This window comes from Sorex araneus, chromosome 2 (genome assembly GCF_027595985.1).
Source record: "Sorex araneus isolate mSorAra2 chromosome 2, mSorAra2.pri, whole genome shotgun sequence".
NCBI lineage: Eukaryota > Metazoa > Chordata > Mammalia > Eulipotyphla > Soricidae > Sorex > Sorex araneus.
This window is the reverse complement of record NC_073303.1, coordinates 135,877,544-135,899,957: the sequence shown is the minus strand read 5'-3', so window position 1 is coordinate 135,899,957 and position 22,414 is coordinate 135,877,544. Positions and strand designations below refer to the sequence as shown.

At 62.0% G+C, this 22,414-nt stretch overlaps 1 protein-coding gene across 1 annotated transcript in view; it reads right to left on the bottom strand.

Moving 5' to 3' along the window:
• Positions 1 to 22,414, bottom strand: part of ADCY5 (adenylate cyclase 5) — a 138,499-nt gene that overhangs the window by 25,272 nt on the left and 90,813 nt on the right. The window contains exons 2-11 of the mRNA XM_004606669.2: positions 21,267 to 21,416; positions 18,412 to 18,533; positions 9,789 to 9,900; positions 8,458 to 8,585; positions 6,810 to 6,968; positions 6,187 to 6,328; positions 4,361 to 4,501; positions 3,569 to 3,591; positions 2,396 to 2,540; positions 1,453 to 1,550 (exon numbers count right to left, since the gene is read on the bottom strand). Of these exons, the coding sequence (XP_004606726.2) occupies positions 1,453 to 1,550; positions 2,396 to 2,540; positions 3,569 to 3,591; positions 4,361 to 4,501; positions 6,187 to 6,328; positions 6,810 to 6,968; positions 8,458 to 8,585; positions 9,789 to 9,900; positions 18,412 to 18,533; positions 21,267 to 21,416 (1,220 nt within the window). The remainder of the gene's footprint in view (positions 1 to 1,452; positions 1,551 to 2,395; positions 2,541 to 3,568; positions 3,592 to 4,360; positions 4,502 to 6,186; positions 6,329 to 6,809; positions 6,969 to 8,457; positions 8,586 to 9,788; positions 9,901 to 18,411; positions 18,534 to 21,266; positions 21,417 to 22,414) is intronic.

The window sequence follows — 22,414 nt, the reverse complement described above, 5'->3', positions numbered from 1 at the left end:
ACAAGCCGCAGAGATGCTTCCAGACCCCAAAGTCGCCATCCAGTTAAAAATGTAACTCCAGCCGTATCACCCCATTCACAATTTTAGAATTCCTGGAGCACACTGCAGCTACGCAACATCTCGTACTCTACACCACCGACGTACCAGGAGTAGCACCCACACTGGATGGATGGAAAGCAGAAGGCAGCCAATCTCGATTAAGAAAGGCTAACACAAAAGGCTCAACCTGCAACAGCACGTCATAATCTCTTTGACAAGGGCTTAATGGCTCCAGGGTGAGAGACAATCTTCACACATCTTCTTCTAAGGAAAACTTTTTTGATCATTTTTAGTGAATTATTCATAACAAGCAATATAAAATAAATTATTTAGGGCCTGCTATTGGGACAGGCTTGGGTGGTGGTTGGAAAAATTGGAAATGACAGTGGTGAAAAGGTGCAACATATAGGTATATGTGTGCATGTACTTGTGGGTATTGATTATATGAATTTACTTTCAGTATGAATCATTTAAAATAGAAATGCCTCCATATGCCACATAAATGCACATACCTATATGTACATATGTATATCACATGTACACATGTGTATGTACGCACGGGTACATACATCAACCTCCATGTATATACATACAGTATACACACATCTACCTATGCCTACACATATACCTATACATTTACCCACAGGTAATGCGCACATACACCTATATATGCATCTGTATACATAGGCACACATGTACCAGATATGTATGTACGAATATAGTACACACACCTCTCTGTGTATGCGACTACACCCACATGTATACCTCTGCATATGCATGTGGGCATGTGAACATGCCTGCATACTTACACACGCACTGCCATTTCTACACAGGCGGTCATCTTTCTCCCCAGGCCTACTAGTGTCCCCAGTCCCCCAGCCCTGGCAGAGGGCCCTTTGGACACAGCCAGCCCTCCAAGAGGTGCAGGGTACCTCTGAGAAGAACTGTCAGAACCCGCCATCCAGCCTCTGACCTCTCCAGAGCAACAGAAACCTTTATCTTTGGAAGATGCACTGATTTTCTTTTTCTTCTTGCAAGAACCAAAGGACACGCAGAAATGAGCCTGGTGAAGACTCTGGACGATTCGGGGACCTCAGCGGTGTGGGGTGACACAGGGTGACAGAGGGGCGAGGAGTATCCCCACGTGGGGCAGTGGAGGGCATGTGTCCCCCCCTCCACCTGAGCCACAGCCCAACTTCCCGGCACCCTCTCCCCACCGCAGACTGCTGCTCCCCAAAGCCCCCCATCCACGCCCAGGTCCTGCTCTCCTCAGCAACCCCCATGCCCGGGCCCTGCTGCCCTCAGCCCCCGCCATGCCCAGGCCCTGCTGCCCTCAGCCCCTGCCATGCCCAGGCCCTGCTGCCCTCAGCCCCCGCCTGTGTCCGGGGCCTGCAGTGCTCAGGGCTGACTTACTGTGGCACAATGGTGATCTGGACAAAGCAGATGAAGAGGAAGACGAGCGAGGCACACGCCACGTAGGCACCGAATCGGTCATCCACCTGCTTGGAGTACTGAGGGGACGAGCAGGGTGAGAGGGGCCGAGCAGGGCGGTTGCTCTGCCCCACCCCGAGTCAGCAGCAGTCCAGAGGTGCGGCTGTGGGGGCCAGGCTGAGCCCGCACTTTCCCGCGTCTCGGGAACACAGCTCAGGCAATGGGCCCTGCCTTGCCCCCGCCAAAGCAGCCTCTGCAGCAGAGTGGGAGGTAGGGGAGTCTCCCAGAGCCCCTGGCCCAGCCGCAGTCACTGGGACTTTGGCTCGGCCCACGGCTGGTTGCAATCTCTCCGACTCCAAAGCCCGCTCCCTTCACTCCACCTCACCCTCCTGCCTCTGCCCAGGGACCACCTTCACCTCTCCGACGAACACCTGGGGGCAGGGGTCCTACTGACCAGGAGCCTGGGCCCCGCTCTGATGCCTCCTCACCAGGTGGCCGCGACCAGCCTGGCCTGGTCCATGCAGCGTGTGCCCTGGCAGCATGCTAGCACCCCGCACGCCGGACAGCTGGCTGGAGGACACTGGGCCAGGGGCCCAATAGTGTGAGTTTTAGCGCTTTCTGCTGTCCACCTCGGAGACTACCCTGACTACCACGCGGAGGTGCCCCAAGTGCCGCAGGCAGGAGGGTGATGCCACCCATGACCACAGCAGCTAGACATGGACACACGGACTCTGCGTGCCCCTCACCACAGACAGGGGAGCTACCCTCCCCCAACCCTGGGCTGAGGGAAGCAGTCAGACGGCCCCTCGGGAACAGAGCTGAGGTGGATTGTCCAGCCTCAGAGTCCCTCAAACCCCCACTCCCGAGAGCGTCGCTGCGGGGCCTGATGCCCACCCTGGCCCCCTTGCCCTTCCCCGGGCGGTACCTTCTTCTCTAGGTCAGGCTCCCTGAAGGTCAGCAGGAACTTCCGCACGTGCTCGGAGCGCAGCCTGTCGATGCTCCTGGCGTCGATGGCACGGCCCAGAAACTCATCCACTTCATCCTCAGGGTTTGCACTTTCCTGAGCATTCCTGGGGGGCGAGAGGGGCGGATGCAGGTAGATGGACCACCAGGGGCCCCACGAGTGGGCCCAGCGCCCAGAGGTAGGTGGGCACGGGGGCTGGCATGCACAGGCGAGGCCAGGCTGGGCCACCAGCTTTGCTCTTAGAGGAAAGGGATGGGGTGGGGGGCCCTCGCAGAGAGCCCAGCCGTGTCACTCTGCCTGTGCCTGCCGGTCTCTCAGCTGACAGGAATGATGGCTGAGGCTGGGGTGTCCCTGAGGCGAGCAGACTCTGCTCTTCATTCCAGCCACACATGGCCGGAAGCAAGGCTGGGACTGGGGCGAGATGCTGGCCCAGGACAAGGATCCACCTGGGGGCACCACGAGTGAGCTCTGCACTTCCTGAGAGCTGTACTCGCAAGCATGCGTGGACACGCTCACGTGAGTAGGCGCACATGTGGAGGTACACACGTGTGTGGAGGTATATGTGCACCTCTGTTTGTGCTGTCTATGCACGTGTACATGTGTGTATGCATGTGCATGTGTATGTGTGTATGTGCATGCATGATGTATGTGTACATGTGTGTGCATGTGCATATATGTATGCATGTGCATGTGCATGCATGCGCACGTGTGTGCATGTGTATGTGCATGTGTACGTGTGTATGTGCATGTATGATGTGCATATGTCTGTGCATGTATACGCATGTACTGTGTATGTGTGCATGTGTGTACGCATGTGTACGTGTGTGCATGCATGATGTGTGTATGTGTATCCATGTGTGTATGTGCATGCATGTATATATGTGTGCATGTGCATGTGTGTATGCATGTGCATGTGTGTATACGTGTGTGCATACATGTGGGCGTGTGTGTGCATTGTGTGTGTGCACGTGCATGTGTTGTGTACATGTGTGCATGTATGTATGCTGTGTGTGTATGTGTGCATGCATGTGTGTGCCAGACCTCTGCACTGTGGGCACTCGGCATGGGCTGATAAGGTTTGCGGTGGCGCCCCCAGGCTGGGCTAGCAGGAACCAAGTAGGGCACATCACTCACTTGTCCTTGGGGTCTTCAAAGCCCTGAGGAGGGGTGAGGGAGAGAAGAGACAGGAGTTAGGATGGGGCCTCCAGGGCTGCCCCCCCCCCCACGCTCCTCTGTCTCTGCCTCCCCACACAGCAGGGCCCCCTCTGGGCAGGCTCCGCGCTCGGGTTTCCTCATCCACCACTGCCTGCCCTCTGCCTAAACTCTGCCCCACACCTCTGCCGGGTCACACACCCCTGGCGCGGCTCCTGGCAAGCATGCCACTTAACTTGGACGGAAATAAGGGAGACCCTGAGCTGGTCCACCACCACGGGTGCACAAACAGGTGGGCACACACGCGTACACAAGGGCAGACACATATGTTCACATACATATGATACAAACATACATGGAGCACGCGAGCCCCCTAAGGATGCATAGGCTTTGCACTGCAGAAAGGCAGACTCGGGTCCCCTACAGTGGCGGCGCTGACACCAAGAATCCAGGAGCTCCCAAACATCAGAGGCGCCAGGGCTGGGGTGGTTCTGAGGAGCCCTGCACAGGCAGGGGTGCGAGAGGAAGGCCCCTTGCTGGGTGCCAAACCCACAGTGGCCACCTAGCGCCCGGGAGATGCCAGCGTGGGCAGGCAGAGAGGGCGGCATCAGCCAGCAACTGGGAGGGCAGCGCATGGGCTACCCCCCGGGGGACGGAGGAGGGTCCAGGCGAGCCCCCCACGAGGGGGTCCCCACTGCAGTGCCCCTTTCTGTAGCTGTCTGGGTCCCTTTCCTCCCGCCGCAGTGCTCCCTGCAGGCCGCAGCTGCCACTCACCATCCGCTTCATCTCCTTGGACACCTGGTTGCCACCCAGGTGGTTGTAGAAGGGGCGCTCGGCCCCCCAGGGCGGCGGGTTGTGCCCGATGGAGTTGGTTCTCTGGCGATTCATCTTGGCGATCATAGCCTTCTCTTCTTTCTGGGAGAGCAACAGGGAAGCGTCGGCCCGTGAGCCCAACTGCCTGCTCAGAACCCAGAGGCTGGCCGAGATGCAAGCGCTCGCCTGAACACCCTAAACACCCCAAGCCCCACGCCTGGCCTGGCGGGGCACCGGTGCGGGACACCAGGATGGCCTTAGGGGCAGGCAGGTGCTCAGACCCTCGTGCAGCAGAGCCGGTAGGCTGGAAGGGGAGGGGCCACCATGCCCCAGGAGTCACGCCAGGCTGAGGTGATGGGGCGGGGCCAGCAAGGGGGGGCAGCCTGTGGGAGGGGCTCACACACACACACAGCACCTCCACGGCTGCGTCCACATGGGTCTAAGAGACGGGGATTGGGGGAGGGCCTTGGGAGACTTTCTGAGTCCGAGAAGGGAGCTGTCAGATCGGGGGGTGCAGAGGGGTACCACTTGGGGCTGAGTGCCATCTTCCCAGACCACAAAGGGCCAGAGACCACAACAGGTGGGGGATGGCGGGCCTCAGCCTGAGAGGGCAGGAGGGTGCCGGTGGCCTCGCGCCTCTTCGTCCCCCAGCCTCAGTGACACTCCAGTCAGAGGACAAGCAAGTGCTGAAAGACCCTCCTCCTCAGACAGCCTGGTCTCCTGTCCCTCTCTGCGCGTCTGTGCTGGACCTGGCGGGGCCGCCCCTGGGCCTCTCAGCAGGACCAGTGGCCCTTGGGGAGGCGCCCAGCCCGACAGCCTCAGGGGGTACTTAGCTCCCCCTGAGATGCTCTAGTCCCCACCTCCACGAGTGCCTTGAGCCTCTCAGCACAGGCACGGGGTGTGGCTGGGCTGGGGGTCCTGGGCCCCAGGGAAGCTCAGACGAAAGATCCCCACGGAAAAGCAGCTCCATCTGGGGGGAGGCACCAACGCACTCCCCTCAGAAATGAAGAACATGACACCATTAAAAATAGCACCCTGAAGCCTGCTAATAATTCAGTTTTATATTTTGGCAAGTGTGGGCTGAGACAAAGAGGGAGAAGAAAGGGACCAGAAAGGGGAAGAGGCAGAGGAGGAGCGGGGCCGCCCGGGAGCACGGGGGGGGGGGGGGGGGGGTGGGAGAGGTGGGGCAAGGTGCGGGCCCACAGGGTCTCTCAGACGCCCCGGGGCCTCTCGTGCCCTTCAGAGCTCTGGGGCTGACAGGGTCAGAGGCTAAGTGAGCACCCTCCCTCACCTCTCTCCTCACCTCCTCCCTCCTTTCCTCACACCCTCTCTCTCACCTCCTCTCTCCTCACCTCTCCCACCTCCTCTCTCTTCTCCTCCTCTCTCTCACCTCCTCTCTCACCTCCCCTCTCCTCTCCTCTCTCACCTCCTCTCTCTCACCTCCTCTCTCACCTCCTCTCTCCTCTCCTCTCTCACCTCCTCTTTCACCTCCTTTCTCCTCTCCTCTCTTACCTCCTCTCTCCTTCCTCCTCTCTCCTCTCTTCCCTCTCCTTCTCCCTCCCCTTTTCCCCACTTCCCTCTGTCTGTGGAAGTCTCTGGAACTCCCAGGACTGTTCAGGAAGCCCCACAACAGCCTGAGGAAAGCAGGTGTTTCTGGGCAAGGGGGTGAGGGCAGGGCGCGGCTGGCGGGAGAGGCCTGGGCTGAGGCCCTGAGAGTGGGGACGGGCTGCGAGAGACCGGAGGGCCCACGAGCGTCCCTCCCCGGGAAGCCCCTGAGCGTGTCTGACCCGCTTCTGGGTGCAGTTGAGGATGAGGAAGGTCTCGATGCTGTGCTCCTTGAGGTAGGCGTTGCGCTCGCCCCCGCAGCCCGGCTCCACCTCGTAGTCCCCGTTCAGGTAGTTGAGCGTGGCCTTGGTGATGTGGATGCGCCTGGGGAGAGCGCAAGCGAGCAGAGGACACCGGTCAGCTGGGTGCCCCTGGACAGCCCACACTCTGCCCAGCATCGGGACAGGACGGTGCAGCGGTTCACTGGGAGCCGGGGCCCCCTCGTGAGCCCCCTGAGAAAAGGCCTCTGGTCTCACCACTTTGCAAACAGCCCGGCAAGCAGCTGAGACCCACGCTGGCCACAGGCCTGGCCTGGGGGCGTGCCCGGAGCCCGGTGTCCCCGCTGTCCCCAGGACAGCCCATGCTGACATCACCCACGCTTCCTCCCACCCCGTCTCCCCCCAGGCTCTGGGGGAGTATCTGTCGGGGAGGGCCTGTCCCCTCCCCACAATTCGCATCACTCATCTGAACTGTCCAACAGAGCTTCTGCCACCCCAGGGCCGCAAGCCGCCGGCTCATGCCAGCACGTCCCACCGCCGTGTCCCCAAGAGAGGTCAGCTGGGGTGGGGTGGCCCCTCTCACTCACCCTGCTTTGCCTCCAGCCTCCATGTGGTTGGCCAGCGTGACGTCGTTAGACCAGACGTCGAACTGCCACTTCCTGAGACCAAGGACACCGCAGTGTACGCGCCCGCTGTGGATTCCCACGCGCATGTTCACGTTCACCCCTGTCACCTCCCGGACCAACCTGGGGAGGGACAGGGGTGAGGCTGGGAGAGGGTCGGGGGCCAGGTGCACACACATACACAGTGGGGGAGGGGTGCAGGTGCAGAACTCAGCGTCATGCCTCCCTGTCCAGCCAGCCCTGGCGCAGACTCCCCAAGGCCCTGGCCCGGGGGTGCCCTGCGGTCAGCAGGGAGCGGGGCTGTTCCCAGGCTCTGCCACAAGGTGGCGCCTCACTGCAACCCAGGCCCACTGCCCTTCCAGGGGGGGTGCTCAGACCACTGTGGTCAGTACTCAATGCAAAACAGGACCCACAGCCCAGTCACGACTGGTCCAATGCCCAGTCATTCGTCCACGGTGCTGCTGCTGGCTGGGCAGTGGAAAAAGATGGTCCCCAAAGGTCTGACAGGCGTGACCCCTGACAGCACCAGGAGTAAGCCCTGAGCACTGCCGGGTGTGGCCCCCAACCCTGAGAAACAGTGAAAAGGGGGAGGCCCAGGCGGGACAGAGGCTAGGACTGGCCAAGCCTGGGAAGATGGCTGCAGCTCTCCCGCTGGCCCCGAGGATGCTGGGGCTCAGAGAAATGACCAGGCTGGATGTCCTGGTGGGCTCAGTGTCCCAGGGTGCACCTTTAGGGCTGCGTCCAGCAGGCTGGGACTGGCAGGGCTGCTGATACTCCTGCCATCCCCCTGCCACTGCCAACAGGGACACGAACCGTGCGGTTTTATCTGCCCTGGGGTCAGCACCACGTGTGGCCCCACTGGGCTGCCCCTGCCGGTCACTTGCTGGGGCACAGCCTGCCCTTCCCACGCCTCTAGGCTCCCCTCGGAGGCCTTCACCCACTGGCGTCCCTGAGCTGGCCTGGTCCACAGGGCAGACTCGGGCACCCAGGCTCCCTCCCTTGGCAGGCTTCTGTTCTGGGCTGCAGATTCTGACCTCTGACCTCGGCCCCCATGGCTTGTCCCTGCCCCAAGCCAGGCCACCCCTCAGTTCCCAGTCACTGAGGCTGCACCGTCCTTAGAGCCAGCCCTGGTGGACGTGAGCAAGGGCAGCTTGGCTGACTGGCCTGGCCCCCTCCAGCCAGAGTGAGGAGGGCCCCAAAGCCCCTGGTGCCACGGACCCAGGGGGACGGCGTCAGCCCTGAGTCTGGCCTGTGTCACCTAGAAAGAAACAGGACCAGGAGCAGCCCTAGCCGGGTGGGTGGGGGCATGTCACAGCAGTGGGCACTCGCGACAGCTGCCTGGTGATCCTGAGGAGGGGACGCACACTTCCTGCGGCCACGGAGGCTGCGGGACCCGGCTCAACCCCTAGAAAAGCTTCCCTGGCGGCTGTGGGGTAAGATGTCAGGGCTGCTCTGAGTCTGGGGTGCAAGACAACCTTCTAACGGGTGTGGTGGGGGGGCCAGAAACAAGGCTCAGTCTCAGTTTCCCTGCCTTGCCAGGCCAGGGTGCGAGCAGGGCAGCCCATGGAGACGACGGACAGGCCTGGGGATGGCAGCCCCTGGACGCACTCACGAGATGGCCTCGATCATGTCCATGCCCATCTCCACGCAGCAGTGGGCGTGGTCGGCCCTGGCCTCGGGCAGCCCCGAGACGCAGTAGTAGCAGTCCCCCAGGATCTTGATCCGCAGACAGTGATTCTCCTGGAAGCCAGAGCAGCAGAAACGCTGGTGAGGGGCCCACAGGAGCGGGAGGGAAGGCGGAGGACTGGCTTTCAGGGACGGGGTTAGCCCTGCCCGGCTCCAGGAGCTACGGGGGCTGGGGGTGGCAGCGCCCTCTGCAGGGGGAGTCCAGCGGCTTCTGGCCATAGAACCCATGGCTGGGCCAGAGCCATCGGACAGCAGGAGGCCCTTGCCCTGCTCTCGGCTGACCTGGGTTCGATCCCCAGCACCACATACAGCCCCCCCCCCCCGAGCCCCATGGGTGGTGGATCCTGATGTGCTCGGGGACCTGCGGCACCAGGGAGCGAACCGCGGCTCCTGCCCAGGCCCTAGAGCCAGATCTCTCCCGGCCCTGGGTTCTGATTCTTCAGCCGGTCCCCAAGGCTGAGCAGAGCCCACACATTCCCTCCGCCTGGCCTGAGATTTCACCGCAGAATGCCCTTAAAGCAGCCAGCCTGGGAGAGGACACGGCCCGCCTCACGCCTCAGGCTGTCCACTAGCCCTGGGCCCTGGAGCTCACCCACATTTGGAGCTGACAACCCTTCGCTCGGGTGAGGCTGGAGTCCTGCTCTGAGCTAGGCGATGACCTGAGGGTGGTCTCAGGCTGGGCGGGACCCAGGGTAAGTGGCCGGGGCCAGTGGTCACACACTGGGGGATATCAGAGCAAGTGGCCAGGGCCAGTGGTCTCACGCTGGGGAGGACCCAGGACAAGAAGCCAGGGCCAGTGGTCTCATGGTGGGGGGCACCAGAGCAGGTGGCCAGGGCCAATGGCCTCACATCGGGGGACACCCGAGCAAGTGGGGGCAGATGTGCGAAGCAAGGCCCAGTTCCCTATCGCCCACACCAGGAAGGGCAGAAACAGCATCCAGCGAATGGATGTGCCCGTGTCTGTGACCACGCGAGAATCCTTTCTGGAAGTTTCCAGTGGAGGACAGCCAGCGGGGACTCAGACTCACTCTCCCATCCCTGAGTCCACGTCCTCAAGACAGTGGCTACCGACACTCAGGTGAGTCCTGGGGGTCAGGGCAGCACTGCCCTCGGGCCTGGCCCCGCCCCGTCTGTTCCCAGGCTGGAAGCCCTGGGGTGGCTACAGGCCCCGTGCAGTGTCGTGGGCTGATGTGGGGCCTCTGCTTGCTCCAGGAGCTCTCGCCCAAGGGTGCCAGCAAGCACCCGCAGGCCACTCACCGCAGCCAGCTTGTCGAAGCGGGCGAAGAGCTCATTGAGTGTCATGACCAGTTCCTGGGCCGTGCACTGGGATGCCAGACTCGTGAAGCCCTCGATGTCAGCAAACAGGATGCTGCGGAGACAGGCAAGACCATGAGGTGGGGAATGTCGCCAGGGCACGGCCAGCAGCCTGGAGCTCACAGAGGGCCTCGGCACTGGGGATGAAGAATGCTGTGCCCCAACTCACCCCCCGTGGTCCCTAGAAGAAAAGGGGAGGTGTGAAAGACCAGTGGCTTGGCTTACCAGTTCTCAGGGACCATCCAACCCTGCCCTTTGGCCTCCAAGCAGGACAGTCATTGGTTATCTGCCCTGGAAAGTGTTCCCAGCAGTGGTTGGCAAAGGGCTCATTTCCAGCCCCAAACAAAAGGGGATCGAAGCTAAGCCCTCTATCCCCAGGGAAACTTCTAGAAGAGTCAGCTAAGACCCCAGGAGGTGCCAGGGAGAAGGCCCTCAGGGTGACAACAACCCCCACCCCCCCGTGGGCCCCTGAGAGTACCATGAGGTCTCACCCGTTCTGAGACCTTTCTGTCCCTGCACAGCCCAGTGTGGCCCAGAGACAGCCTCTGCCCCACCAGGACGGCCCCATGTCGGCTGCCCTGGACCAGGCCTAGGCTGGTGGGCTGCACTCTGCAGAGGTGGCTCTCGCCAAGATACTAGGGGCTCCTGAGACCCCAAAACCACAGCTCCTAAGTGAGGGCTGTGGAGCTTAGTGTGCAGTGACTGTGTGTGCGTGTGTGCGTGTGCATGTGTGTGCATATGTGTGTGCATGTATGTCTATGTGTGTGTATGTATGTGTGCGTGTGTACGTATGTGTGTGCATATGTGTATGTGTGCATGCATGTGAGTGTGAATGTGTGTGCATGTGTATGTGTGTGCATGTGTGTGCGTGTGCGTGTGTGCATGTGTGTATTGTGTGCGTGTGTATATGTGTGTGCATGTGTGATGTGTGTATGTGTGCGTGTGCGTGTGTGTGCACATATGTGTGCGTATGTGTGTGCATGTGTGTATGTGTGTGCGCGTATGTGTGCATGTGTGTGTGCATGTGTCTGTGTGTGCGCGTATGTGTGTGTATGTGTGTGCATGTGTGTATGTGTGTGTGCGCGTATGTGTGAGTACGTGTGTGTGCATGTGTCTGTGTGTGTGTGTGTGTGTGTGTCGGGTGCATGCAGGGACAGCTGTGGGGAAGGTGCTGAGCAGTGTTGGTCTCCGGCACCACACAGGCCCTGTCCACCGCTAGGAATGAGTGATTTGATTCAAAGCACAGGGCCCGGAACGAGGATCCCTGTGCACAGAGTCCCCTGTCCCTCTGCCCCCTGTCCTGAGCACAGCAGGAATGGCTCGGAACCAGACCAGAAAAAACAAACCAGAAAATTCCTCCGCAGCAGCAGTACAGGAGGCAGTACAGGAGGCGTGCCTCGCCCTGCCCAGGCCAAGCTGGGTTCAGTCCAGGCACTCCATATGGTCCCCAGCCCCACCAGGAATCAGCACAGAGCCGGCAGCAAGCCCCGGGCACCATGGGTGTGCCCCCACACCAATAAATAAATCAATAAATATTCTAAAGTAAAGCAGAAAGCAAGCGTTGAAAGTGTGCGTGCTTGGAGGACGTCACATAACTGGGACGCAGGCCATCTGTCACCAGCGTCCCCCTGGGTCAGCCAGCTCCCGGAGACGGTCAGCACCTGCCTCAGTGCTGGACAACCACCCCACCCCCAATTAGGCTTTTTCTCCCAGCACAGCCCCCCTGACTGACCCACTCAGGACAGGTAGCGGGTGGCTCCAAAAAGGTCCCCCAGCCCAGAGCCTCCGGAAACCATCCCCCATCCCTGCCTGTGCCACCACACCCAGCCTGCTCTGTGCCCCCCAGCCTGCGCCCCCACTCCAGCCTGCACCCCCACACCCGTCTTCGCCCCACTCACCCAATCTTCCTCTGAAACCTCAGCAGAGGCTCTTGTCCACCCCCCCGCCCCCAACTCTGCCAGCCCTGTGTCCTGCACCCTGGCCTGTGGTGCCCCCTTACAGGAACTGACTATCAAATGGCGGATACCAGAGGGCCCCCTTGTGGGGACTGTGCAGATGGGGCAGCCTGTGAGGGACACCGTGGCAGGGCGGCCTGTGAGGGACGCTGTGGACAGGGCGGCCTGTGAGGGGACTCTTCGGACGAAGGGGCAGCACTTCTCACTGGCGGCCTGGACCCGCGGCTAGCACAAGGGTGAGACAAGGCCGCCCTCCATCCCGCCCCTGACCTGCAGGCTGCTCTCCGCTCTCCCCACCCAGGAACCGAGCCCTCCCCATCCCTGCAGAGGCACCTGGGAACCGTCATCCCAGACAGTTTTCACCCTCAGGAAACCACAGCCGAGGGAGGCGGAGCGGGGGTCGTGTGGAGTCTGAGCACACGGCCCGGCTGTTCCCCGAGACTGGCGCCACAGTGGCCGGGGCAAAGCCCTGAGGCCCAGCAGAAGCTGGGCTTGGGCTGGGCAGACGCCCCCAGGGGAAGGACTCCCCAAACCTGAGCAAATGTCAAGGCCAGGAACAAGGCCCCGTGTAGGGACGTAAGGGGTCGGGCCCTGCGGGGCTGTGGGGAGCTAGTTCTCCACAAGGCTTTCCTGGCGGTGCCGGGACCACCACCTCGGGTGCCACTAGACTCACCAGGGTGCTCACCTGAGCCCGGGGGTCTCACCTCAAGGGCCTGGCGAGGGCTCGGGTGATGCAGGGCTGCGTTTTGTTCTGTGTCCAGCTTCCCCGTGAGTCTAAAATGCAGCTGGCCGGCAACAACCCCACGAACAACCCTCACCTCTTAAACCAGGGGTCACAGACCTAGAGAAGGCCAAATGTGGGGGTCTGTGAAATACTGGGGGTCCCACACGTCAGTGCCAGCGATCAAGCCGGGCCTCCTACCGGGCCCCCACCTGCAAAGCACGAGCTGCTTCAGCTCTCTGAGCTCTCTCCTCTGTCTTATATCTGTTAAATGTGTTCGTGCTGGGGGTCACACCAGGTGGTGCCAGCAGCTATTCCTGGTTGTGTGCTCAAGAGTGACCCCTGGCGGTGCTCTGGGACTAAACCAGGGTCACCGCTGCAGCAAGAAGCCTTACACTTGTGCTGGCGCTCGGCCCCTGGGCTCTGTTGAGGAATGAGGATGTGGTTTGTCATCGTTAGTCTGTGTTGTAGGCCTGTTTGACAAGCTTCATATCCAGGGCCCTGTGAAGGCCTACTACGGAGAGGGGAAGGGTGAGCGCCTGGCTGACAGGCCCCCTCCAGCATGGCCATCGCCCGCGTCCATCCTGCAGCCAGCCCCGACTGCAGCCTGGCACGCTCCCTGCCCCTGGCTCTGGTCTCTTCCTGTCCCCCCTGAGCCCTGACCCAGGGTTCTGGGCGTCTGTCACTGCCAGGCCTCCTTCCCCAACTGGGCCAGCAAAGTCACCGCCCCACAGAGCGACAAGAGGGAAGAGAAGGAAAGGAGCTGAGTGGGATCGGGGCTCCCAGACAGACAGCAACCTAGCTCTGGGCAGCCCCAAAGGGCGGAGAGGAAGCTTTCTCTCACCCGAGCCGGCAAGTCCCCTCCCTCCCAGCAGCACGCCAGGAGCCATTCGGGGACAGGCAAGCAGTGGGCATGGAAGGACCCTGCGCCCCAAGCCACAGCATGGGCGACCCTCGAGGGCGTGCAAAGGAGGCCAGCTCAGGGCTTGGCCACCACACACTGGCCTCTGCCGAGTGACGGCCCTGGGCTACAGTCTGGTGGGACACAGGGACGTTCTTAATGCCACAAGACTGGAGATTAAACAAATGGTCCAGGAGGGCCCAGAGAGTAGTTAGATGCTTGCCTTGCACATGGCCAGCCCTGGCTCCATCCCCAACACCACAGGCGCGAGCCCTGAGCACAGAATCAGGAGTGACCCTGAGCACAGAATCAAGAGTGATCCCTGAGCACAGAGCCAGGAGTTAACTCTGAGCCACACCAGGAGTCCTGAGCACAGAGCCAAGAGTGAGCCCTGAGCACAGTGCCAGGAGTGAGCCCTGAGCACAGAGCCAAGGGCGAGCCCTGAGCACAGAGCTAGGAGCGAGCCCTGAGCACAAAGCCAGGGGTGAGCCCTGAGCACAGAGCCGGGAGTGAGCCCTGAGCATGGAGCCGGGAGTTAGCCCTAAGCACGGAGCCTGGAGTCATCCCTGAGCACAGAGCCGGGAGGGAGCCCTGAGCACAGAGCCGGGAGGGAGCTCTGAGCACAGAGCCGGGAGGGAGCCCTGAGCACTGCCAAGTGTAGCTCAAATGCCGCCCCCCCCCCCCACCACCAATTCAAAAGGAACGGTACATATGGTCCAGTTTATGTTATGTATATTTTACTACAACTAAATGCATTAATCAGTCAACTGAAAAGTAGCTCAGGCTATCAGTTCCCTTCTGACCACTGATGCCCAGGCAAGGGCCAGGATGGCTGCCCCCTCATCCTGCCCGGAGCAATTAATTCTCCATGACGGGTCTGCGGGGCAGAGACACACAGCCCTCGGAGGTCTGCAGCTCGGCGGGCAGAGAGCAGGACTCCTCTGCCTTCCCTCTAGGGGGCGCCGCAGGTGCCGGGGTGACCGGCCAGAGACAGACCCCGGGCTCCATGCGGGCAAGGCAAGGGCTCTCCTGCCGTGTCCAGCCCTGGCCCTCAGCGCCAGATTAGAGATGGAAGACCCGAGGACCTGGGGAGCTGTCCCCAAGGCCGGGAGGCTGCAGGGTTCAGGGACGGGTCCCCCTGCAGTCTGGTCTGTGGGCACAAGCCACATGCTGGCATCCGAACACCTCCGAAAGTCACCCACGGTCATTATCATTCAGAACCATGCGGCGGCTGAGCCAGACGCCAGAGTGACCGTGGACGGCGGCCAAGTCCTTGAAGGAGGCAGGAGAGCAGCGCTCCTCGGGAGAGAAGGGGTGTGGTGGTCGTGGCTGAGCCCGAGTCGGGCAGAGCCCCCAGGCCCTGCCTGCCCCAGCTGGGCCTCAAGCTGCAGGCAGGTCTCCTGGGCCCCGCACCAAGAGGGCAGCCCACAGGAATGCGCGCTCCCCAGCGCAGCTGTGAGACCCCGGCTCGGGCGGGGCCCGCCCCCAGAACCTTTGGTTGCTAAGGGAGAAATGGGTGCCCTGGGGTGGGGGGTTGGAGGGTCCCTTGGGGACACTCAGGGTCTGGGCGTCCCCTCCCGCTTTGCCCAGGGGGCCCTCCATGAGGCCTCCCGAGGCTGTGGCAGCCTGCCTTTGGTCCCAGGACCGAGCCAGGGCCAGAGTGATGGCACAGTGGGGCGGGCATCCCCGGCCCATGACTGGCTGGGCCGCAAACCCCAGCAACCCCTATGGTTCTCCAAGCCCGGCAGGAGTGACCTGCGAGCACAGAGCCAGGAGTACCCCTGGCTCCACTGGGTGTGGCCCAAACTAAAAGCCAGGACAGGCAGCAGCACCATCCCTGCCCCCTGCCCCAGGAGGGCCAGGCACTCTGCAGGGACACGGCCATCAGACGGGCCTGCGGCCTCCGTGCACTCGCCCCATTCCCAGGGCTGAGCCTCCCAGCCGTGACCGCCCGCGGCCAGGAGGAGGGACCCAGCGCTGCCGCAGCCAGCCGGGGAGGTGTCTCAGTGCCAGGGCTGGCCAGCACCCTCCTGGGAGGAGCCCACAGGGGCTGGGCAGTCGGCCTGCTGTCCGCCCGCCTAGCTCCAGCTCCCTGTCCCCTGCCGTCCCTTCTCCGGGTCCCGGGGCCATCTGTCACACCCACTTCCTGTCCATGGGCCGCTCTCCTCGGAGTGCCAGTCTGACAGCTGGGACGCATCACCTTCCGAGGCACTGGGACTACCCCCAGGCCGGCCCCTCGTCCCCCCCTGACGGCCAGGCTAACTCGGACGTCTCCTGTGACTTGGCCTCTGCAGAGAGAGTCTGCCCTGCAGACAGGCCGGCTAATCCTCTCGCCTCCCCCAGGAAACTGTGCGGGGGTCGCAAACTCAGCCCCTGGGCGAAGGTGGGGAGGGGTCTCTGTGGAAGTCCCTCTGCCCAGCCCGCTTGGGGAGAGGGGGCACAGCCCTGACTCTGGGCTGCCCCCGCACCACCTGTATCTCCTTCTCTCTGTTCTGCCTTCAGTTTTAGCAAAGTGCCCAAGCATCAGGGAAGCCGCTGATCTGGGCTCCGCCTGAGCTGGGCCCAGCGGGACCGGGAGGGCAGCTCTGGGGTCGCCAGCTGCTGGGCTAAGAGGGCTCTGTCTGTCTCTCAGTTTCCACCTCCCTCGCCTGGTGGCCGTGACGGTCACAGGCACGCCAGGACCCGCACGGGCCTCGGGCTCTCACCCAGCGCCCACCACGGTCAGGCTGTGGTGCGGTAGGGTGCTGGGTGCACACTCGCAGGCTCGGCCACCGCGTGCGGCCCTGGGCCTGGAAGGCGTTTTCTGTGCCTCTAATACTGCCACCACCCAAGAAAGGCCCCGGTGGCTCCTTGGTCACTCACACACACAGGCTGAGAGCAGACCTCAGTCCATCCCTCAGGCCAGTCCCATCTGACAGCAACGAGCCCACTGCACACATCACCACAAGCCCCTTCGCCATCGCCTCTCCTGGAAAACGCAGGTGAGGACAGATTCACCCTGTGGCGGTCACTGGGTAGCACTGCACAGAGGAAAGCCAGGCACGTAGCAGCCCTTGGGGAGGCGGTCACTCCGGGGACCACGCGGCGCTGGGGACGCTGCCCGCACTCCGACATACAAAGCTGAGCTAGCCCCGAGAGCATCTCCTGGCACCTAGGAACTACTACTGCCAGCCACTATCCCAGAGTGGGACAGAAGCACACCAGTGCCCCTACCCAGACCCCAGCTCTCACTCCTACTCGGACCCCAGCTCTCACCCCTACTCAGACCCCAGCTCTCACCCCTACTTGGACCCCAGCTCTCGCTCCTACTCAGACCCCAGCTCTCACCCCTACTCGGACCCCAGCTCTCACCCCTACTCAGACCCCAGCTCTCACCCCTACTCAACCCCAGCTCTCACCCCTACCCAGACCCCAGCTCTCACCCCCACCCAGGCCCCCTGTTCTCACCCCTACCCAGACTCCCTGCTCTCACCCCTACCCAGACCCCCTGCTCTCACCCCTACCCAGACTCCCTGCTCTCACCCCGACCCAGGCCCCCTGCTCTCACCCCCACCCAGGCCCCCTGCTCTCACCCCTACCCAGACTCCCTGCTCTCACCCCCACCCAGACCCCCTGCTCTCACCCCTACCCAGGCCCCCTGCTCTCACCCCTACCCAGGCCTCCTGCTCTCACCCCTACCCAGACCCCCTGCTCGCTACAGGGTCTCAGCTGAGCCTGCAGGCAATTCTGGAGGCCTGGGGGAGGGGACATAGCCAGGACACTGGCCCCACTCTCTCTTCCTCCCACCAGACAGGCTACTCTCCCCATACTCTCCCTGTCGGACGGGTGGGGGCGGGGGACATGGCAAGCTTAAGGGAGAAGGAGACACCCTGAGAGGAAGGACACGTGTCGTGTGCCGGTTTGTTTTTCTTCCAAAGACTCAGAATCTGTCGCAGGAGACAGAGGGGGCCTTGTGGCTGCTGTCTTAGGTTCTGGGCCCCAGGGAACTGGGCGGTAGGGCCTGATCTGTATGAAACTCACCTGGTGTGTGTGTTATGTGTGTGTAGTTGTGCATGTGTATGTGTGCATGTGTGTGCGTGTGTGTGCGCATGAGTACATGTGTGCATGTGTGCATGATGTGCGTGCATGTACATGCATGTGTGTACGTGTGTGTGCATTGTGTGCATGCGTGTCTGCACATGTGTGTGCGTGTATCTATATGTGTGTGTGTCCATAATATTCCCTTTCCTCCCTTTACAAATTAGCCTGAGACTCCAAAAGGTTCTCCCTCCCCTGACCTTGGAGGTCTGTGGGTCCTGAAAACCTCGTCCAGGCGAGAGCAGCCGCGGAGGCCAGGCTCACTGCGGGCGTGGGAGGGAGAGCAGCCCCCAAGGGCCTCGGGGAAAAAGGCCGCCGCCTGGCCCCATGGCCCCGGGGCTCAGAGGCAGATTTTACACTCTATTAATCTCCATCTGTGTGCTGCTCCTGCGTCAGGAGCAGCATGCGGGTTGGGGTGGCCCTCGTGGATGTGCTCGCGTCACCCCTCTGTGTGCAGTGACCTTGGGCAATGCTGTCCAGCCCCTGAGCGAGTCAGGAAGGTATGCTGGGGAGGGTCCCAAGCTGGCACTGCCTTGACCCGGGAGGTGGGGACAGCCGAGTCGCTGCTTTCAAGCCCCCTCACGGGGCTGGAGACAGGACAGAGGGCAGGCGCAGTCCTGGTTCAAATCCCCTGAGCACTGACCTGGGAGCATTGCTGGGTGTGGCCCCAAACAAAAACAAAAACAAAAAACCCCCAACCCCCCAAGCTCAACCCAACCAACTGCATGATCCTCGTCAGGCTGCTGTCCTCCCCACCCGTCCCCTTCCTCCTGCTTCCTTCCCGCAGCCTCTCTCCTGAACACACCTGAGGGGCTGAGCCGCCCCTCCCAGCCCCACACAGAGCCCAGCGAGAGGTCTGGACAGGGGGCCACACTCTCTCAGGGGCCCGTGCCATCCCCAGCCCAGCCCTACCTCACATTGTCGTGCTTCTGGATGTAGATCTTGTGGAACATCATATCCTCCTGCTTGGCGTTGATGTCTGCCTTCATCTCCATGGCAACATGGCGGGGCAGGACAGACAGCAGCAGCCGCTCCTGGGGGGAAGCAGGGCCTTGTCACTGCGCCAGCATCCCCTCAGCCCGGGCTCCCCTCCTCAGGCCCCGAACTTCGCAGAACTGAGACTCCAAAAGGTTGGAGTCTGGATGCCCGTGTGTGTGTGCGTGTGCATGCGTGTGTACGTGAGTGTATATGTGCATGTATATGTGTGTCATGTATATGTGCGTGTATGTGTGTGCATATGTGTGCATGTGTGATTATGTACACGTATCTGTGTGCTCCTATGTATGTGTGCATGTGTGATTGTGTGCATATGTGTGCGCATGTGTATGTGTGTGCGCGCATGTGTGTGCATGTATGTGTGTGCACACGTGTATGTGTGTGTGTGCATGTGTGTATGTGTGTACAGAAATGTGTTTGTGCATATGTTAGACGTGCATCTGTGCATGATAGTGTGCATGTATGTATGTGCACGTGTTACGTGCTGACCCCGCAGTCCCCAGACACTTCTTGGCTGCACTCCTGGTGAGCCTGCGGGAATCAGCTCCTTGTGTGGTGCCCAGAGGCCTCCCGAGGCTGTGGGCCCTGACCTGGGGAGACAACTGCCCTCTCTGAGCAGCAGGCTCCCTCTGCAGGGAGGCGGGCACGAAAGCGCTAACGTCGCTCACCTTGTCTGTCCTCACCCACATGTCACACCTCAGCCGTGTCCAAGGCACTGTGCTGGGGGTCCGTGAGCACCAGAAACCAAACTAAGCTCTCCTCAAAGCACATCCGTGGGCCCTGATCGGGGGCCTGGCCGAGGCTGGGAGAGGGTGGGCATCAGAGAGGGGCTCCCAGGAGACCCCCCTCCATGGAGGGGCTGAGGCCTGCAGAGGTGCCAGGAGAGGGAGAACAGTGGGAAGCGCCCTGGTGTGTGTGTGGGGACCATGCCAGCCTGTGTGCCAACTCCAGCTCCAACCACTGCCCACAGCCCTGCTAGGCTCCCCCTGTCCCCACATGTTCCCTCCGTTCCTCAGTGTTCACTTCTACCCTCCGCCCCGCTGAAATCCTGCTCCCAGGACTTCTCTTTTGTTTCAATTTTTGGTTTCTGGCCACACCTGGAGACGCTCAGGGCTGACTCCTGGCCCTGCGCGCCGGGACACTCTCGGCAGGCTTGGGGACCAGATGGATGACGAGCTAGAACTCTGCCACAGCCTGCTGCCACAGCCCGGAGATGCTCCCCTCCTCCCCACTCCATCGCCCAGAACACCCTATCCTGCAAAACCGCCTGTACTTTTCAGAACTTCCCTGCCCCTCCCTGCCCCTCCCTCAGCTCCAGGCCCTGCACTGCCATGCATGCTGGGGACCCTGCAGGGCCCGGGACTGATGGGGCACCCCCTTGCACAGCCTGGACCCAGCCCTTCAGCCGCCTCTCACCCCCATGAGTCCTGCGGGGTGGACCCACTCCTGGACTTCGCCGTTCCAGGCTGATCCCCCGGGCACAGCCCCACACAAGCTCTCCTGCACGCGGGCTCTGGCCTCTCTGCCTGGCCGCCCATCTCTCCCCTGCGCCCCTGGGGAACCCCAATTCCCCACACTCCCACTGCCCCCATTCACTACTTCCCACCCCCAGACCTCCAGCGCCTTCTGGGTGCCTGCGGCTGCATCGGGTGTGGGCCCTTCCGGTTGGGGGGTCGCTTGGGGGAGGCACAGCCAGTGGTGCTCAGTGCAATGCTGGGAGTGGACTGTGGTCGCCCACAGACCAAGCTCTCTCGCTCTCTGAGACCCCCGCCACCCAGCCCCCCTCCGTCCTCTGCCCTGTGCCCGTCTGTGCCGGGCCTCTCTGCCTTCCCTCCGGCACTGCCTTTGCTGCACAGGGCCCAGCTCAAGACCCTGTCCACCCACCCGCACAGCCTCTCACAGCCCGTGTGTCTGCAGGCTGCCCCCTGAACACCAAGGCACACACCCCAGCCGGGCCTGCATTAGAGGAAGGGGGGCTCTCGAGCCTGCTTAGGGGGTCCAGGGCCGCACTGCTGATTCTCGGTCAGTGTGAGGGTTCAAGGACAGGAAGCTGCCCAGGCCCTGTGGACTGGGGAACCCCGCCATGCTCGGGGGTCCTCTGGGAGATGTCCAGGGTGGGTAACCATAGCACTGTCTCGTGGCCCAAACACGGCCTGGCCCAGGGAGGTTCTGAGTTTATCCTCACAGCTCAGGGAAGGTGGGGAGCCCTGTGTGCCCCACTCTGTCAGCCCAAAGGCAGACGGGCTGGGGATGGCCCCTGGGCCCCGCTTAGGGGGACAATCGTCCAGTGAGCAAACAGTCCTGCCTGTGTCTGCCCAACCCTACCCTGCTTCTGGGGGCTTCTGGGACCTGCCCACAGCCAGGCCGGCTCCAGGCTGCTGTGCTCCGACTCCCCCTCCCGGCACCCCGTAAGGTGCAGTCTCTGCCCCTCTCTGGGCAGGCCGAGCATGGGAAGCTTCTGGTAGCAGCTTCGTGCCATTGCCCAGAGCGGCTCCAGTCCCATCCAGGACAGCCCTGGGGAAGGCCCAGCATGGTCACCAGTGCCCCCCGACCTCTCTGCGTTGCAGTGGCCTGTGACCTGCCTTTCTTCCACAGGTGTGTGTGGAAGAGCCCCTCCCTGGAGGAGTCTCACCAGCCCCAGACTGTGGGGGGAACGGCTTGTCTTCCTCCCAGAAGACACAGGCCGCGCACTCGGTGTGGGACCCTTCCTGCCTGCACTCCCAGGCCCGGGCACAGCCCCTGAGGGTGGGGTCCCCCAGGCTGGCACTGACCTGCTGCTGGTTCTCCCGCTGCGAGTGCAGCCGTGCCTGGATGCACTCCCGGGTCTCCTGGAAGGCCTGTCTCTGCGACACCTCCGCGGGGTAGTGGGTGCAGACGCCCACGATGTTGGTGCAGGAGAAGATGAGCACGTTGGAGACGAGCTGCAGGGGAGAAGCAGGATGGAGCTTAGGCCTGGGGCAGACTCGGGCGAGCCCTGACCCTCCCGGCCCCAGAGCCCCCAAACATGCGCAGGACCCCCCAGCCTCTGCAGCGCCCACCGGAGGAGGCCAAGCAGCTCCCAGGGGCCTCAAAGCCCAAGGCAAACTGGGCCCTAAGTCACCGACTGTCACGCTGAGTCCCAGGTACCCGGATGGAGGCCAGGCTCTGGGGGGGCAGTGGTAGGGCTGCGTGTCGGGAGGGGGCCAGGGGACAGGGCACCCTGGACAGTGGCGGGCATCCCTGCAGGACAGTCCTCGGCCTGTGGCCACAGAGCCTGCCCATGGCAGAGAAGCCCCAGCTTATCCCCCACCTCGGGGAGACTTGAATGAATGACTTAATCACTCATTCATTGCATCAGCCCCTCAGGATCAAGAGCCTCTGGGGCCTGGCGCGTGCGCTGAGGTGAGTGTCTGCCCCACCTCAGGCTCCACATCGCATATCCACCCTGGGGTGAGCACAGGGGGTGGGGGGCTTCTGTGGATTTGGGTGTCTGCCGTAAGGGCATGAGGAGGAGGTCTCAAAACCAAAAGGGACCTCGGGAAAGAAAAAGAAAGAAAGAAAGAAAGAAAGAAAGAAAGAAAGAAAGAAAGAAAGAAAGAAAGAAAGAAAGAAAGAAAGAAAGAAAGAAAGAAAGAAAGAAAGAAAGAAAGAAAGAAAGAAAGAAAGAAAGAACGGACTGAGGAATGTTCCAATCAGGGTCTCTGGTAGGAGAGAGGACGGTGAAGGATGACAAGCCAGGAGGTGGGTGTGAGGTGGCAGGAGACCCTGACTCCATCCAGGCGCCTCAGACACACCAACCTGCCACAGGAGCGAGCCAGGGAGGCAGGGAGGGAGGCCCCAGCTCAGGCGGGACAGTGTCCACGCAATCACTGTGGTCAAGGGAGACTGCTCCCAGGGAGGCGGGTTCAGCCTCCAAACACAATTCATGCCGTGGGTTGTG